This window comes from Nematolebias whitei, chromosome 13, assembly GCF_014905685.2.
Source record: "Nematolebias whitei isolate Nwh7 chromosome 13, NemWhi1, whole genome shotgun sequence".
Lineage (NCBI taxonomy): Eukaryota > Metazoa > Chordata > Actinopteri > Cyprinodontiformes > Rivulidae > Nematolebias > Nematolebias whitei.
Window position 1 is genome coordinate 22,457,075 of NC_056510.1, and position 15,593 is coordinate 22,472,667.

Sequence of the window (15,593 nt, forward strand, 5' to 3'; positions counted from 1 at the left end):
TAACAACAGAACCTGAGCTGAAATGGTGAAAAAGTTAAGATCAGGCCACTGCTAATAACCAAAGGAAAAAAAGAAAAAAATAATACAAATTCCACACATGTCGCTCTGGATTAAAGTGATCGGTCCCTCATTTAGATGTGGCAGATCTGCTGTGGGAACTCCGGACTGAAAGCTGGGTTTTGTCATATTTCTATTTATCACAGATGAGAGCAGATGACTTAACCAGAAATAACAAAACATAAGCACTTGCTTTTCCGTTTGGCACAAAGTTGTTGGACAATAGCCCCTTCAGACAGTTTCTTGGTGTTCATCCAGATCTCGCTCTAAATCGCAGCCCTGTGGTCAGGTGATCATCACAAGACTAATGGCTTAATCCTCCGCAGCCCTACAAAAGCAAGAATAGACATTAGACACTTTCTGAATGTACATGTAACCAGCTGGAACACAACATGATTTGGCTTTAAATGTTGTTTCCACAGAGGTTATCTTTATCACTGAATCTAATTTGAAGATACACAGCGGGGAGCTGTGGCTGAATGAGATTCCACACTTCGTAGGGGGAACTAATTGACGGCATTGCAGCTAAATTTGATCTCCAAACTGATTTGTCACGACTGACTGGAGGAAAAAGAAACACGTGGAATATGATGATCGCACTGGGGCTTGGTCTTCTGTCTTTATTGTTTTGTTTTGAGCCTGCAGAGGGTCAGTTTCCTCGTGTTTGCTGCACAGTGGAGGGCATCCTGTCCAAGCAGTGCTGCCCTGCTCTGGGCTCAAATCCTGCCAATGTATGTGGATCTCTGTCAGGTAGAGGAAGCTGCACCACTGTACGGATCGACTCCAAACCTTGGGGAGGACCATACAGACTGAGAAATGTTGATGACAGAGAGAGGTGGCCAACCAAATTCTTCAATCAGACTTGCAGATGTACCGGTGAGTGCTTCACACTTTCATGTTAGAAAACAGGCCAGAGGTAGATTCAGCACTGAAAACATGCTGTCCTCTCTGTGTTGTAGGGAACTTTGCAGGCTATGACTGCGGACAGTGTAAATTTGGCTGGACCGGACCTAACTGTGACCAGAGAAAAGCTCCAGTGGTGCGGAAGAACATCCACTCCTTGACCCCCGAAGAGCTCCAGGAGTTCCTGAACACTCTAGATCTGGCTAAGACCACCATCCACCCAGATTATATGATCGCCAGACAACATTGGCTCGGACTGCTGGGACCAAATGGAACCGAGCCCCAGTTTTCCAATGTCTCCATCTACGATTTCTTTGTCTGGCAGCATTACTACTCAGTTAGAGACACACTTCTTGGTAAGTCTGCATCCCAGGAAATGTGTTGCGCTTTTATTTTATAATTAGAATAGGACAAAGTTTAAATAGCTGGAATGCATAAAATTACACAAATGGGTCATAGTTTGTAAAAAAGTGCACTGAATTCTGACAAAAAACAGATTTAGAAGTTTTAAAACAAGCCGTTTGCTGTGTTCACTTTGTTCCAAACAAATACTCAATCGAGTCAGAAAGCAGTAAATTAATTTGATGTCTGAAAGTTGAACCCTTCAAAACACAATTTCTGAAGAGAAACAGTAACTTAAATAGAAATATTTTACCTGTTAATAGAGAACATTTCCATTTAAATTTGTGACTGTAGCTTCAATTGTAGTAAGTTTTTAATGAAAACTCAAAAGTAATATAGATTTTTGAACAATGACATTTTTTGGTTAGTTTCTGTTGAGTTTATTATTACTTGTGAATCCCTCCCTTCCCCCAAAAAAGAACTAATTAAACTCAATTCTCTCACAGGTCCAGGTCGCCCATTCAAAGCTATAGATTTCTCCCACAAAGGACCAGCATTTATTACCTGGCACAGGTATCACCTTCTGAGCTTAGAAAGAGAGCTTCAGGTATGACTCAATTTTATTTTATTATAATTTATTTCGCTGGTGGAGGGAATTGGTGGTACTTTACTGAAATGGAGTTTTCAATTGGAACCAGCAACTTTTTGTTTTATGTTTATGTACCTTCCTTAGATAATTGGCTTTTCTATGTATATGAAATGAATGTTCCTGTAAATTGCCCTGAGACAACTTTGTTGTGATGTGGCGCTATACTGAATTGAAAAAAAAACAAACAAACAAAAAAAAAGAAATGCAGTATTTAGTGGTGAGAGATGATTTCTGTGCTTACAGATACAAAGCATTGATGACTTGGAAATATGTATACTGTAATCTCTGAAAAAGCTCCCGTTATTCTCACTTGAAGTTTTATTAATTTACCTGAAATAACATTGGAAAAGATTTACACTTTCATATTCAAAGCACATTTTTGTTCATACTAAAATATTCTGTACACATTTCCTATGATCTTATGTCTGAAACACAATTACAGCCGTCTATCTGACTGATGCACCAAATATTTAGTGTGAGGTGATTGTTTAAAATATTTTTTACAGTGGGCTTGGATTTGTAAATCTGCAGTGATTTTCCACACATAAAAGCTTTAAGGCTAGTTGAAGATAAGGAAAGACCACCCAAGGTGAACAATTTTCAAATTAGAAGCTAAGAAAAGCATAGATTTTAGATATTGCTAGGCAAAACGTCTGTGAAACACCTTCAGTATGTCGTTTTTTAAAGGTAATAAATGAAGAAACTTGAGTTTTGCAGCGCACTTTTAGAGTTTTATAAAAAGCAGTCTGTGTTGGGAGTCTTACATAAGTATCAAATCTATGTAGAATAAATCAAGGGAGACTGTAAAAACTAAAGTGACAGAATAAGGCATTAAACAAATGACTTATGGTTGTAAGACTATAAAGCAGTACTCATTGTCCTTATGGTATATGACGCTGATGGAGAAAAAAAAAGATCTGAAAAGATTGCTGAGTCTTTAAACATTTTCACTCTGTTGTAAGATAGCATTAATTAAATGCATTTGTCTTTACAGAGACTGACAGGTAACGAGAACTTTGCGGTCCCGTACTGGAACTTTGCTACGGGACAAAGTGATTGTGACGTTTGTACGGACTCTCTGCTGGGAGGCAGAAACCCAGACAACCCTTCCCTTATCAGTAACCAGTCCAGATTCTCCAGATGGGGGGTGATCTGCAACAGGTTAGCATTAAATACAGACATAGAGGACTGACACAGATCTTAAAAAAATGTTTGATTAAACTATTTGATTAAACTGTCAAATTGAGTCCAATCTTCTTTTTCTTTCGTCTTTTTCCACTTTAGGGGTCGCTACAGCAAGTCATCCTCCTCCATCTCACTCTGTCCTCACTCCAACTACCTCCATGTCCTCTCTAACTGCATCCATATATCTTCTCTTTGTCTTTTTACTGGCAGCTGCATTTCTAACATCCCTCTACCAGTATACCCAGTGTCCCTCCTCTGGACATATCCAAACCACCTCAGTCTGGCCTCTCTAACTTTATCTCCCAGTTGTTCAACCTGTGCTGTACCTCTGATGATCTCATTCCTAATCTTGTCCATCCTTGTCACTCCTAAGGAGAACCTCAACATCTTCATTTCTGCCACTTCCAGTTCTTTCTCCTGCCTTTTTGTCCATGTCTCTGTCTCCAGACCATACAACAGCTGGTCTCACCACTTTCTTGTAAACTTTTCCTTTTACCTTTACTGACACTCTGTTGTGGTAAATCACTCCTGAAACTTTTCTCCATCCACTCCATCCTGCCTGGACTCTCTTTTTCATCTATTTACCACACTCCCCATTTTCCTGGACATTGGATCTCAAGTACTTGAAGTCCTTCACCTTTGTGACCTCTGCTCCTTGTAGCCTCACTGTTCCACCAGCCTCCCTCTCATTCACACACGTACTCTGTCTTACTACGACTGACTTTCATTCCACTTTTTTCAAGTGCATACTTCCACCTCTCCAAGTTCTCTTCCACCTGTTCTAATTAGTACTTGTATTGACAGGAGAGTCTTTGTGTTTTGTTCCTTCAGTTTGGATGACTACAATCGCTTGGTGACTCTTTGCAATGGCACCACTGAGGGTCTCATTCAGAGGGGGATGATGGAGAGAGCCAACACGTCTCTGCCTACCATGAATGATGTCAGAAGCTGTTTAGGAATCAGAAACTTTGACAGCCCTCCCTTCTTCACCAACTCTTCCTTCAGCTTTAGGTACAACTCAGTGTTAATGAATCTATTTTACCCAAGCTAGCACAAAAAATGAACTACTGCAACCTATACTTCTCAGAAACGCTCTTGAAGGATATGATAAGCCAGATGGAGAGTTGGATGAAACGGTCAATAACTTGCACAACCTTGTCCACGCCATGCTCAATGGAACCAGTGCTTTGTCTCATTCCGCAGCCAACGATCCCATTTTTCTGGTCAGCTTTGAGTCACATTTTTCACCCCCAAATCACACAATACTCCCCCCCCCCCTCTATCTTTAAAACTATGGTGTAATCTTCCAGGTGCTCCACGCTTTCACCGACGCCATCTTTGATGAGTGGATGCGGAGGTTTGTTCCCTCCAACTCCACCTTCCCGGATGAGATGGCTCCCATCGGTCACAACAGGGACTACAACATGGTTCCCTTCTTCCCTCCAGTCACTAATGAGGAGATTTATGTCACGTCAGAGCAACTGGGATATTCCTACGCCATTTCCTTGGATGGTGAGCAAAACTTTAAAAGAGCATTTGGGGTAATTATTCGTATTAAGGCAATTTCTTAGTAAGTATTCAATGAAACAACGAGATAACTTACTTTAGAAACAAATGAATGAATATTAAAACTGCAGATAAGGACTTCTTTATCAGCTGACATCTGATCATCTTACTCTTAACGTAACAGATCACAATCGGTTTTTCTGCAGTGATATTTCTCCATCTATGTTTTCACTCCAGATGCAGATGGGGGAACGGCTGTGTTTGTTCTGGGCTCCACTTTAGGAGGCGTCTTCGTTGGTCTCCTGGTGCTTCTCCTTATCTTTGTGCTCTACCTGCGTCAGAAGAGAAAGAGAGGCTTTGAACCTCTGATAAAAGCAGATTTCACGAACAGAAAGTACACCGAGGAAGCCTAGCGTTCACCTGTTGTTCCAAAATGCACTTCAGTTGCACATAAACTTACCTCCAAGCGATAGTTTGCTTGAAAAAATTAAAAAAAAAAAGAAAATCCTGTAACTAATTACACGATAGAACAATTTAAATCATAAACTATTTACCAGAGATTTACATACACTTTATAACTGTTAATTTTAATACTTGTTTCTGTTTTGCCTTTTACAAACTTTGGATGGGCAGATATCTATTAAAAAGGTTTTATTAACAATTTATTGTCAAGAACAGTAACAAAACACAAATGCAGTCAGCTTAATTGCACTGATAAAACTGTAAGGCATATTTACTCAGCTAACACTCACCCCCTTTCAGTTTGAAATCACTTTTAATCTCCAAAATTTAAAATTGATGCTATTCAGTAATGCATTGCGTTTTTGTTTCTTTTTTTTTACATTTTATTGCAAAAATATTAAAAGTTTAATGATACAAAACATCAAAAGGTCATCCTGTGAGATCAATAGTTGTAATAAAGGAATCGCTTTGGGTGAAACCCGTGTTTTATCAGTATTTTCTGTTCTAGTTTGGATGTAAGGGCAGACAACAAAGACGAGCTCGATGAAGAATCAGTACGCTGAGAATGGCATAGTTCAGGCTAATTCTGTGGAGATGAAAGCTTAGCTGGCCTGCTGGTTATGAACCTGTCGGGCTCTCAGAGAACACTGAATGTACATACAGGCTGGGTTTTGTCCGCACCCCTCAGCAGTGCCAGGCCTCTCACATTCTCTGTGAGTACGCTCTACTGAGGAGCTTCACCGGAGCGTTCAGCCCTGTCCAGTCCCCACAGATTCTCATTTCACAGGTGACTGTGGTTGGCTTCAAGCCTGTCTGTGCTGCAGACATAACCATTCAAGCTTCCCAGATAAATTTAGACTCTTTCTTAGCATTTCCACTAACCAATATATGTGCTGCTTCCCGCTGCCTCTCTTAAATATCTCCCACACCTCCTAAAACTATGTAAATAAATGTATTTTTAATGTCAGTATTCCAACTTTTAAATTAATCAGTGTTCATTTAAATAGTTCTTTACCCCCCCAAACTATGCCAACAGTCACTGAGTGAGCACAGAAGTAGCAAACACATTTTTTATGTTTTCATATGCAGGTTCTGTACTATAGAATAAAATATTTTATAAAAATTGGTACAGTATTCTCAGAATGCAGCACAAAACATTGCAGGCCCCAATTACGTTAAAGGAATATAGTTCACAGCAGCACAATAATTGTATTGTATAGATATGCTCTTATAGTGCAATGTTCATGTTCATGTATCATAAGGTTCTGGTTAAACTCTTCAATACTTTTATTTTCTTTATAACGCAGGCTGAATGTGTCAGTGGAGTACTTTTTATTTGTTAATTTGAGTGGCTTTGCACCAGTGGCGCTAAATACTGATGCAAGTAGAGGAACCTTTTACATAAATACCTTTTAAATCGTGTTATGAAAACTGCTTAGCATTTAGCCCTCTCTGATACATTTTACAGTGGATGCTTTGCCATAACTAAAATTAGTGTGATCACCATGACTGCACCTTTTCTGCAAAATGTATGGAAAATTGCTTCTAAAAGTTGCAGTTCAGATATTTTGTTGTAGGGTTTTGTGAAAAGTAATGAAAAATAATTGTATTCCCTGTTGCAAATAGCTCTCTGAAGAAATAGAGTTTAACTGACTGGATTAGCAGCTAGTTCAAGAGGGGCAAAGATATAAATCGAAAGCTGCCATCTTAAAACATTGTTAATCTAAAAGATAATGTTATTCTAAGATATCTGTATTTTTTTGGAACAGCACCATGGCGATCATAAAAAGTTAAGTCAGGTCTTCTGGATGGATTCTTCTTGTTGAAACATTTCGTCTTTATCCAAAAATACTTTGAAGTCTTTTGGATAAAAGATGAAACGTTTCAACAAGAAACTGCTAATGACTATCCAAACATGGGTCACTTTCATATAAATTTCCAGGGTTATAAAACCTCAAAAATAGCATACATGTGTGACAAGGGGCTAAAATAGGTAATACTTTGTATTTTTTTTACTTGTTTGCATGACTCTACTTTTATTTTTTTTTACTGTTTTCTCAACCAAACATGTTCTGTGATTTATGTACTCGCTCAGAAGGTACTATTGTCAGAACATCACTTAAAAAATCACCATCTATCACTTTGGGATGGCAGCGATCCACTCCGTTTTGGCTTCATTTGAACTAGCGGTTAGATAGTCAAAATTAAACCGTATTCTCCAAACCAAGGTTGTTCAAATGATTATCTATAACAGGTAAGATATTCATCGTTTATAAGCTTTCCACAAACCCCAATTCAAAATATTTGAACTATCTTTTTAAATATTCTGTCCAGAACTACAGTACTGCAGGAGCTAAGCTACAAAAACTGGCATGATATGAAATACTGTTGCAGATACTGGATTTGTTGCAAGGCAAATAAGGATATAAAAGTCTTGTAGTGAGATTTAGCTCAAGGCCATTCAAACATGTTCTGTGAATATCTGAACAGCTGTGCAGATCTTTGATTAAAAAGAGAAAATGAAATAGTGCAGTTACTCGCATTCAAAACATGGCTGCAAATATTGTGAAACTTTGAAGAAGTACAGCTCAGTTGCTGCAGATGAGCTAAAACAATGGATACAAATGAAGTGTAACTTTCATCCAAAAAAACAAAAAAACAAATTTTCATTAATTCTGCGGCATTTACATTTACCCCTTTTTAAAAAATATATAATACTAAACATTTACGAATCTCCTCGTACTTCTTTAGTGTGCATCAACGACCACATCTTTAACACTTTTTTTCAGACAAAACATTTTCCATAAAAAAAAAATAAAAAAAAACTGAAACAAAGTGCGTATTACATTTTTTTTTTTCACATGGAGACTGCCACATGTGCAAGAAATGTGTAGATTTAAAAAAAAAATCTCAAGAGCAGAGTTTGTTGGATAAGCATCAGTAAAATGTTGAAACGATGCCATAAAATATCAACTCTGGGGATGGCGCTGCACGATCTTTGGAAAAGTAGGAGAATCATGATGGACGGCTGCTCAGTTCCTCAGAGCAGACAGAGCTGACAGCCTGTCTGCAGCTCCGGTCTGCTTGAATACAAAAAAAAAAAAATAATAATAATAATAGAAGAGGAAACTGCAGTTTGTGTTGAGCTTGTTGCTCCAGTATTATCTCAATTGCAGGTGCAGAGTTAGAGCTAAGAGCGCCAGCGTGGTTGGTAGGGCTAGAGAGGGTGCACAAAGCAGGGCGGAGTCATCCACAGGCCCGCTCCGGTCAGCTTTCACCACTGGGATCTCAGTGGCAGCACCGGACGTGCCTGTAGGACAGGCCTCTGTGCAGCCGCTTCCACTGCCCGAGCCACTTCCTTCATCGCCTGAAAAATCAGGACAAAATAGAAAATGAGTCCACGAGTCACATCAAATAATAAAACAAATGCAACAGTTTTATACTATGAAACAAAACTTGGATTAAAACAGGTTTAAAATAATGTTTCAGAATGATAACTTGCCAACAAATTATAAAAGTCATGATCATAACTTCACTCAGTCCTTTTGGAAAATTAAACATCTTTTTTATTCTTTTAATGTTACAGCTTACGACGGCTGAAGCTCATTTGATCTAATTCCAAAACATCTTTTAAATCTGCTTTAAATGACCAAATCTTAATAGAGAGCACATGACAGATTAACACAGGGATTAACTGAGCTTCTTTTTTTGTAAGCACCAGTCAGAACATAATATATTTATAACAAAACTATTGCACTGTGCAAATTGTTAGTTTTGCTAAAAATCCCACTCTCTATATAATTTATAGTTGAGTCTCAAGAAAATTCTCAAGAAACTGTGAGTCTTTTAAAATCTTACAAAGCTCATACGTAGTGAAGGCAAAGCATTTACTGGCTTGGATTAAATAAACAAGGCCACATTGTATCACCAGAAGGTGGCAGAATTTTCAGCAATACACAAAATATATCATTGAAATAAGAACAAACTTTAAAGAAATCTAAATAAATAAAAAATAATTAAAAAATAAATACAATCTTTATGCTGTTTAAAAATTGCACCTCTATTTGACATCCCTGTTTCTTCTCTAAAAGCAGAAACAGCTCTTTAGTCATATGAGAGGCCCATATATCCCCATATATTTCTATTATTATATATATATTTCTATTATATGTGTGTGTGTGTGTGTGTGTGTGTGTGTGTGTGTGTGTGTAAAACAAGCATTTCAATGTTTTTTTTCTTCTCTAAAGCTGGATAAAAAAACAAATAAAAAAGGAACAATTCTGGCTGCTGATCATTCTTCTTACAATCAAGAAGACAACATGGACTAATGAAGATCAAAAACATTACTAACATATGTTTGTTTGTTATCATCTGTTACTGAATTATGATGCCTTAAATGGCAATGTTTGAAAATCTACTCTTTATTGAACTAATAATTTTTTTTCTTTTTCTACAGCTGGATTAATATACACAACATTTAACCCTCCTGCTGCCCTCAGGTCAAAATGACTCGGGTATGTCCGAGGGCAGCAAGAGGTTTAAATTAATCAGATTATAGCACAATCACAGTGATGGTTCATGATCTGTAAAGTAAAATAAAAAAGTATCATTTTAATGCAGGAATGGTTAGAATGAACAAAAGCTTACTTGAGTCTTGAAAGTAGATGTCATTGCCATTGTAGGCGCTTTTCAACTTGTTGGTCATCACCCGCAGAGCCATGATCTGCTGACGGATGAAGGTGTCTGGACGTGTGATGTCGACCGCCACCTCAGGGTTGTTCACCTGGTTGGTAAGGCCGTCCTTCTGGACTTCAGGGAAGTACCTTAAAAACAACAGACACACTGTGAGATCTCAAAGAGTCACATCCAAGACAAGAAAGGACCTAAAGGCATATTAGGACTGAGAATGGAAATTGCTCCATTTTACAAACAGTAGAGCAATGTTTGACTTCATGCTGACATAGATGTGAGGGGTTACTGACGTGTTTCTGTGGGGAAGACTCGTCAGCCGCTTTCACTCATGTTCAGTGAATAAGCCACAAGCAGTCATGTGAGGCTTTTCTCACAAAACATTTGACACAGCAGCATTTGTTTTCTCATAAGCTGCTACGTAGCTCTGAGAGCTCCCTGAATTCAGAGTGGTGCATTTTCTGTTCTTTATTCTGGTCACAAAAAATAAAAAAAAAAGAAGATTCAAAATAAATATCTAAAACGCTCTTAGAGATTGTTTATTTAATATGCATAAAATATAATAATGGCAAACGTTTTATTTAATAGCTGACAATTATTTAGCACATTTGCCTTTACACATTTAATTACACAAATGAGCTCATTTCTAATTGAAAAAAAAAACGGGGGCTTTGAGATAGATACAAAAAAGAACAACTAGAGAAATTGAATTTCCAATAAAAATGCAGTGTGAATGCTTATTGCTGAAGAACTTGCTGAAAAACAGCTGAAATGAGCTAAAAAAACATTCTGAGATGTGGCAGAAATGAAATTACAAGTCAAAGTTAGCTGAAGAAAGTAGAAAGAACACTTATTTGCTGAATTTGGTATAAATAAGCAGAAATGAGCATTAAAAAAAAGCTAAAAAGTTGAAATTAGCAAAAACAAATAGATGAAAAGTAGCTGAAAGGCAGAAAGAAGCTTAAATTACCAGAATGAAGCGGAGAGAGCACAATTTTGTCCAATTAGAATGAAAGAAGCAGAAATGAGCACAAAAAGTGGAAATTATCAGAAAAAAATCTAAAATTAGCTAAAAACAACTGAAAAGTAGCTAAAAAAAAAGAAAAAAAAAAGAAGAAGCTTAAATTACCAGAAGGAAGTGGAGAGAACACATTTTTGCTGATTTAGGCTGAAAAAAGTTGAAATAAGTGCAAAAAATGTGGAATTAGCCAAAAAAAGAGCTAAAATTAGCATAAAACAGCTACATTGTAGCTAAAATAGCAGAAAAAGTTGAAACTTGGATCAATGAGCTGAAAGGAACATAACAAGCTGAAATTAGCTGAAAGAAGTTGGAAGAAGCAGAAAAATGTAGTTAGCAGAGATAATCTAAAAGGAACACAAAACAGTTGGAAAAAACAGCTGAAATTAGCTGAGAGTAGCTGAAAAAAGTTTAAATTTGCACAAGGAAGCTGAAAGAAGTTGAACCAGAACAGAATGTGAAAGGAGCAGTAAAAGGATGTAAACACATCTAAAGATTTGAAGGAGGTAAAATGAGCTCAGTTCGTTTTCTTTGAGAAAGAAATGGCAAAAAAATGCTAAATGTTTCAAAAAGCTAAAGTTGCACCAACACCAAAAGTCATAGCAGGATTGTCCTGAAAGAGCTGACTGAACATTCTGATTTATGATTTGTTGAAAAAGCACAGAAATTATGGAATGAGAAAGATGCTGAAATACGTACGGAAGAAAAGTGGATTGTAATCATGTGAACGCTTCAGAAACTTTCACACAATAAACAAACCAAGAGCACCAAAATGATACATTTTCAAGTATGTCTTGAGATTGGGTCCATTTAAAGAACTATAAAAACAAGTAAAGCATCATTTGTTCACAGCTATCACGTTAACACCAAGTTAAATGTTCTATAGAACAATGAAAGGACAGATTCTTGAAAATACTTTAGTTGAGGAAGAATGAAAACCATAAAACTTCCTGGTTTTAGTCGAACGAATCACAATGAAAATATGCCAAGTTCAGACACAATGGAGTTTAAGCCAGGGAAAGCAAACAAGCTGACTCTTAATGCTCGGATCAGACTGCTTAATGTCAGGCACGCTGAGCAGACTTTGGACTTGTAAGTAAAGCTTTTGTGTTAGCTTGAATAAAGCCCGGGGCTGCGGTGCCCTTACCTGCCCTTGGTGTGTCCGTTCCAGCACTCCTCCTCGCTGGCATTTGCAGCCGTCACTCTGTCCTCCACACACATCGCCTCGGGCAGGTCGGACCAAAACTTCTTGAACAGCTTAAGTTTTTCCTTTATGTCAACAACCTAAACAAAGATGGGAGGTTGCTGAGCATGAGAAGGAGCCAAGACCATTTACAGCACATATACCGTAATTTCCGCTGTATAAGTCACAGTTTTTGCATAAACTAGCGTGCCCTGTGACTTATGTTTTTCCCCATATTTATAATCTAATTTTTGGCTGAGATCTAACAATTACATTCATTCTGACATGGAAAACATTGAACACTATCCAACAATTTTCAGTCAGGTCATCTGGACAGTTTCTTTTTTTGCTGAAACGTTTCACCTTCCACTGAACACTATCATTTTCAGCCACTAAAGGGCCCTCGGCTAATATGGCAAGCCAATAATGCTTTATGTATTATCATCACTGTATGTTCCCATAAAATGGCGAAATTGGCTCTCTGCTTTTAACCCATCCACCAGGTGGAGCAGTGGGCAGCTATGGAAAGCAACCAGGGAGCAAATAGAGATAAGGTGTCCTGCTCAGAGACACCACAAGATGTGCAATGACTGGGGATTGAACTTAGGACCTACGGGTCCCGAGGCAGGTGCCCTGATCCTACGCCATCTCAGTCAAGTGTCTCATTAATAGGTAAAAGTGGCTATTAATGAGCCACTTGGCTTGCCATACCAAGTCACCTTCGTCTTGCTCCGGAACTCCTGAAGCAAACTTCAAATCAGCTGCATTTCGCCGCGCCGCCCAGGCGAAATGCAGCTGATTTGACCATCAAAGTGCATTTATTAAGGAAAAGTTCAGCTGAGACACACCTTTGCTGTAATTTTGAGCAAACAAATAATTGTTTTTAGGTGGTTATCCTGGTAAATTTCGAAGAAATGCACAGCAAGTCCTCCCTCTGCGCACTCCCGCAGCCGCGAATCGGCTTTTGAAATGTAGCTGATTTGACCATTAAAGAGCATCTATTAAGGAAAAGTTAAACTGAGACACACCTTTACTATAATTTTGAGCAAACAAATAATTGTTTTTAAGTGTTAATCTTGTTAAATTCTTGTTAAAGTCCTCCCGTGCCCGCTCCCGTGGTTGCCATTTGGCAGCCAATTGATTTTTGGCACAACAGCAGCCCACATTTCCAGGTGGTGACGTATAATAGATGTGACTTACACGGTGAAGCAACTTATTTATGTTTTTTTCCACTTTATTAGACATTTTTAGACTGATGTGACTTATATGGTAGTGCGGCATGTACAGCGACAAGTACAGTAGTACCGGTAGTCATATTTGGGTGAAATATTTAGTGTTGCTGCTCCTAACAACTTATAATTACGAATGCCTTGAAGTTTTCAGTAAATACTCATTTTGCTCAAATGATGTTCAAGGTTCAAAACAACACATTTCTGGACTGTAAGTAAACATAATGTTTATAGACATATACAAGTTAATTAAATAGAAAAGATGTGTGTCATTTACATGAAAAAAATAAGTTTCTTTATATTAAATTAAAAACATGTAAAACTTAGCATGAATTAAAAATACATTATAGAAAAATCATCAGTATGCACAAAGATGAGACAACTTTTTTTTTGTTCAACGTATAGAATAAATAACAAGGTGACAATTTTCTGTTTTTTTTTTTATTTCAAAAGTTAGTGAAGTTTTAAGAATGTCCTATCTATAATGTCCAAATTATTGTATTTGTGTTTTAGATGCACAAGAAAACTTGAAAATATGATTTGTGTGTGTGCAACATGACTGAAACAAGCACACAAATTAGTAAAACAAAAGTGATTTTGATTAATGTAACAATAATTATTCGATAATTACACGATCGAACGCAGTGAAACTGAAGGCTTTTATCCTGAAAAGTCAAAAACTGCCCTTTTAAAATTGCTCCTTTGTTCAGAGCTTTCAGGGCAATAAACGGGAACATCACTGCAACATATTCTTATTAAAACATCAAAGAGAAAGGAGTCGCTGAAATACTCATCTTTAACATGCAGAAGGATGAAATATCACAGGTGCTTTTAGCATTTTAGTTAGATTTTTATGCGCAAACGGGGCTGTAACCTGCTTTTTAGAATGCATCTCATTTGTAGACTTTACCCCACCAGCCAGTATTATATCACATCAGAATGATAATAAATTTCAACCTAGAGTTATGCAAACTCTTCGACTACTCCGGTTTAATTTCTCTTCTCCGTCCACTATCGAATGTTTGCATCATAAAATGTAAGAGCACGCAGGCTCGCAGCAATAATTTCAGACTGAATGTCAGACATAAAATACTCCTTTGCATCCTGGCCATGTGACAAAGTCAGATATCGTTTCCCAACTTAAGCCTGTTGAACTCAAATCTTTCATCAAACACACAGAATTTGACATATTTCACTGAAGCTGAAGGAAAGCGTGATAGCAGCAGGTTGGCCCCATTATCTTTCCCCGTCTGACTTGCTGTTGGCTTACGTGAAATTGTGGTGAACCTGAGCAGAACATGAAAGGTGCTGTACTGACGGTGTGACGCTGCTGTAGGCCCCGACACTGCTTTTGATGTGTTAATCCTGTCACACTGATGCCAAAGCACTTCAGCAGCTCTGATACTGCCCAGAGGGTCAAGGCTGCACTCAATACAAGAGTTTTGACTGGCAATGTTTGACTTAACCTCATGCATTAAGTTTAGCTTCACAAATAAGAGATTCACTGCTTTTTTTGCCCCCTCTCTCTTTCAGGATCTGGTGGGTGAAAAGTGTGAACTTAATTGGGAATGGCTCTGTTTTTTGCAATGCAAATGCTTGATCGCAACGTCAATGAAGTTTAGCAGCAGAAAATAGATGAACTGTTTACAGCTTGCAATTATTTCCGCACACGGTTGGAGATGACTTTCATGTGCAGGAATGACACAAAAAGACATTTTAAATTGTGCATTTATGAAGCAAAGTGAACGTCTCAGGGGTGTATTGTCAAAACAAAATGAGACAAAACGAAATCAGATGCTGCAAATGTCTGATAATGAGGACATAAAAGTTTGGAAAATTGAAGAGGAAGGCTGAGAATTTCCACCTAACTAGAAATATGCCTCAGGGGAAACCTTGCCTCTGTTGTCACAGAAGATTGAATAAATAATCCAGCAGCAACAATAATTCCAGGTGATGCAATATGCGTAAATGAACACTAGATGGCACTGTGTTGATGAGAAATAGAATGCTCAAAGCAACCAGGAAAAAAACAGGAAATAAAAGTATTAAAATGCATGTTGAATCAATTATGTTTGTAAATAATTTGTCTTTATTAACAGACTTTAACTTCACATAGGCTAATATAAAAAAGCTCCATAAGCAGATGAAAATTGGGATGAAAGTATGCAGATTTATCCAGTTTATAGAGCAGTGGGATCTCTAAGAAAAATGAGTTGAATCTTATTGCAATCAGCTAGCTATTACAGTCCTGCCAGCTCTGACATCCTCATTAAAAATCACAATGAAGATTACAGACACAACACCTCCACCTCTTCTCACACAGGATATTACAATCTATTTGTTTACATGGATATCCTAACACATCGCTGT

General features: G+C 37.7%; 2 protein-coding genes across 3 annotated transcripts in view; one reads left to right on the plus strand and one right to left on the minus strand.

The window, feature by feature from the left end:
• The first annotated feature begins 414 nt into the window (after positions 1-414).
• dct (dopachrome tautomerase) lies at positions 415-5,582 on the plus strand. Of its 2 annotated transcripts, none has more exons than XM_037686992.1 (8): positions 415-933; positions 1,017-1,316; positions 1,809-1,909; positions 2,946-3,112; positions 3,968-4,147; positions 4,224-4,359; positions 4,447-4,648; positions 4,880-5,582. In XM_037686992.1, exons 1-8 carry the CDS (start codon positions 645-647, stop codon positions 5,053-5,055), a joined length of 1,551 nt encoding a protein of 516 aa, XP_037542920.1. In that variant the 5' UTR covers positions 415-644; the 3' UTR covers positions 5,056-5,582. The 2 variants fall into 2 exon arrangements, with proteins under 2 accessions (XP_037542920.1, XP_037542921.1); XM_037686993.1 differs by having other exon boundaries at positions 4,886-5,582.
• Positions 5,583-8,265: 2,683 nt separating this feature from the next.
• Positions 8,266-15,593, minus strand: part of gpc6b (glypican 6b) — a 128,223-nt gene continuing 120,895 nt past the window's right edge. Inside the window, exons 7-9 of the mRNA XM_037686994.1 lie at positions 11,959-12,095; positions 9,752-9,927; positions 8,266-8,471 (exon numbers count right to left, since the gene is read on the minus strand). Coding sequence (XP_037542922.1) covers positions 8,266-8,471; positions 9,752-9,927; positions 11,959-12,095 — 519 coding nt within the window. The remainder of the gene's footprint in view (positions 8,472-9,751; positions 9,928-11,958; positions 12,096-15,593) is intronic.

Excerpts from the sequence above, each read along its gene's own strand:
- dct (XM_037686992.1), top strand. The coding sequence starts at position 645 with ATGATGATCGCACTGGGGCTTGGTCTTCTGTCTTTATTGTTTTGTTTT. Across the intron at positions 3,113-3,967 it reads TGGGGGGTGATCTGCAACAG|TTTGGATGACTACAATCGCT; the intron begins GTTAGCATTAAA and ends TTGTTCCTTCAG. Across the intron at positions 4,360-4,446 it reads CCAACGATCCCATTTTTCTG|GTGCTCCACGCTTTCACCGA; the intron begins GTCAGCTTTGAG and ends GTAATCTTCCAG.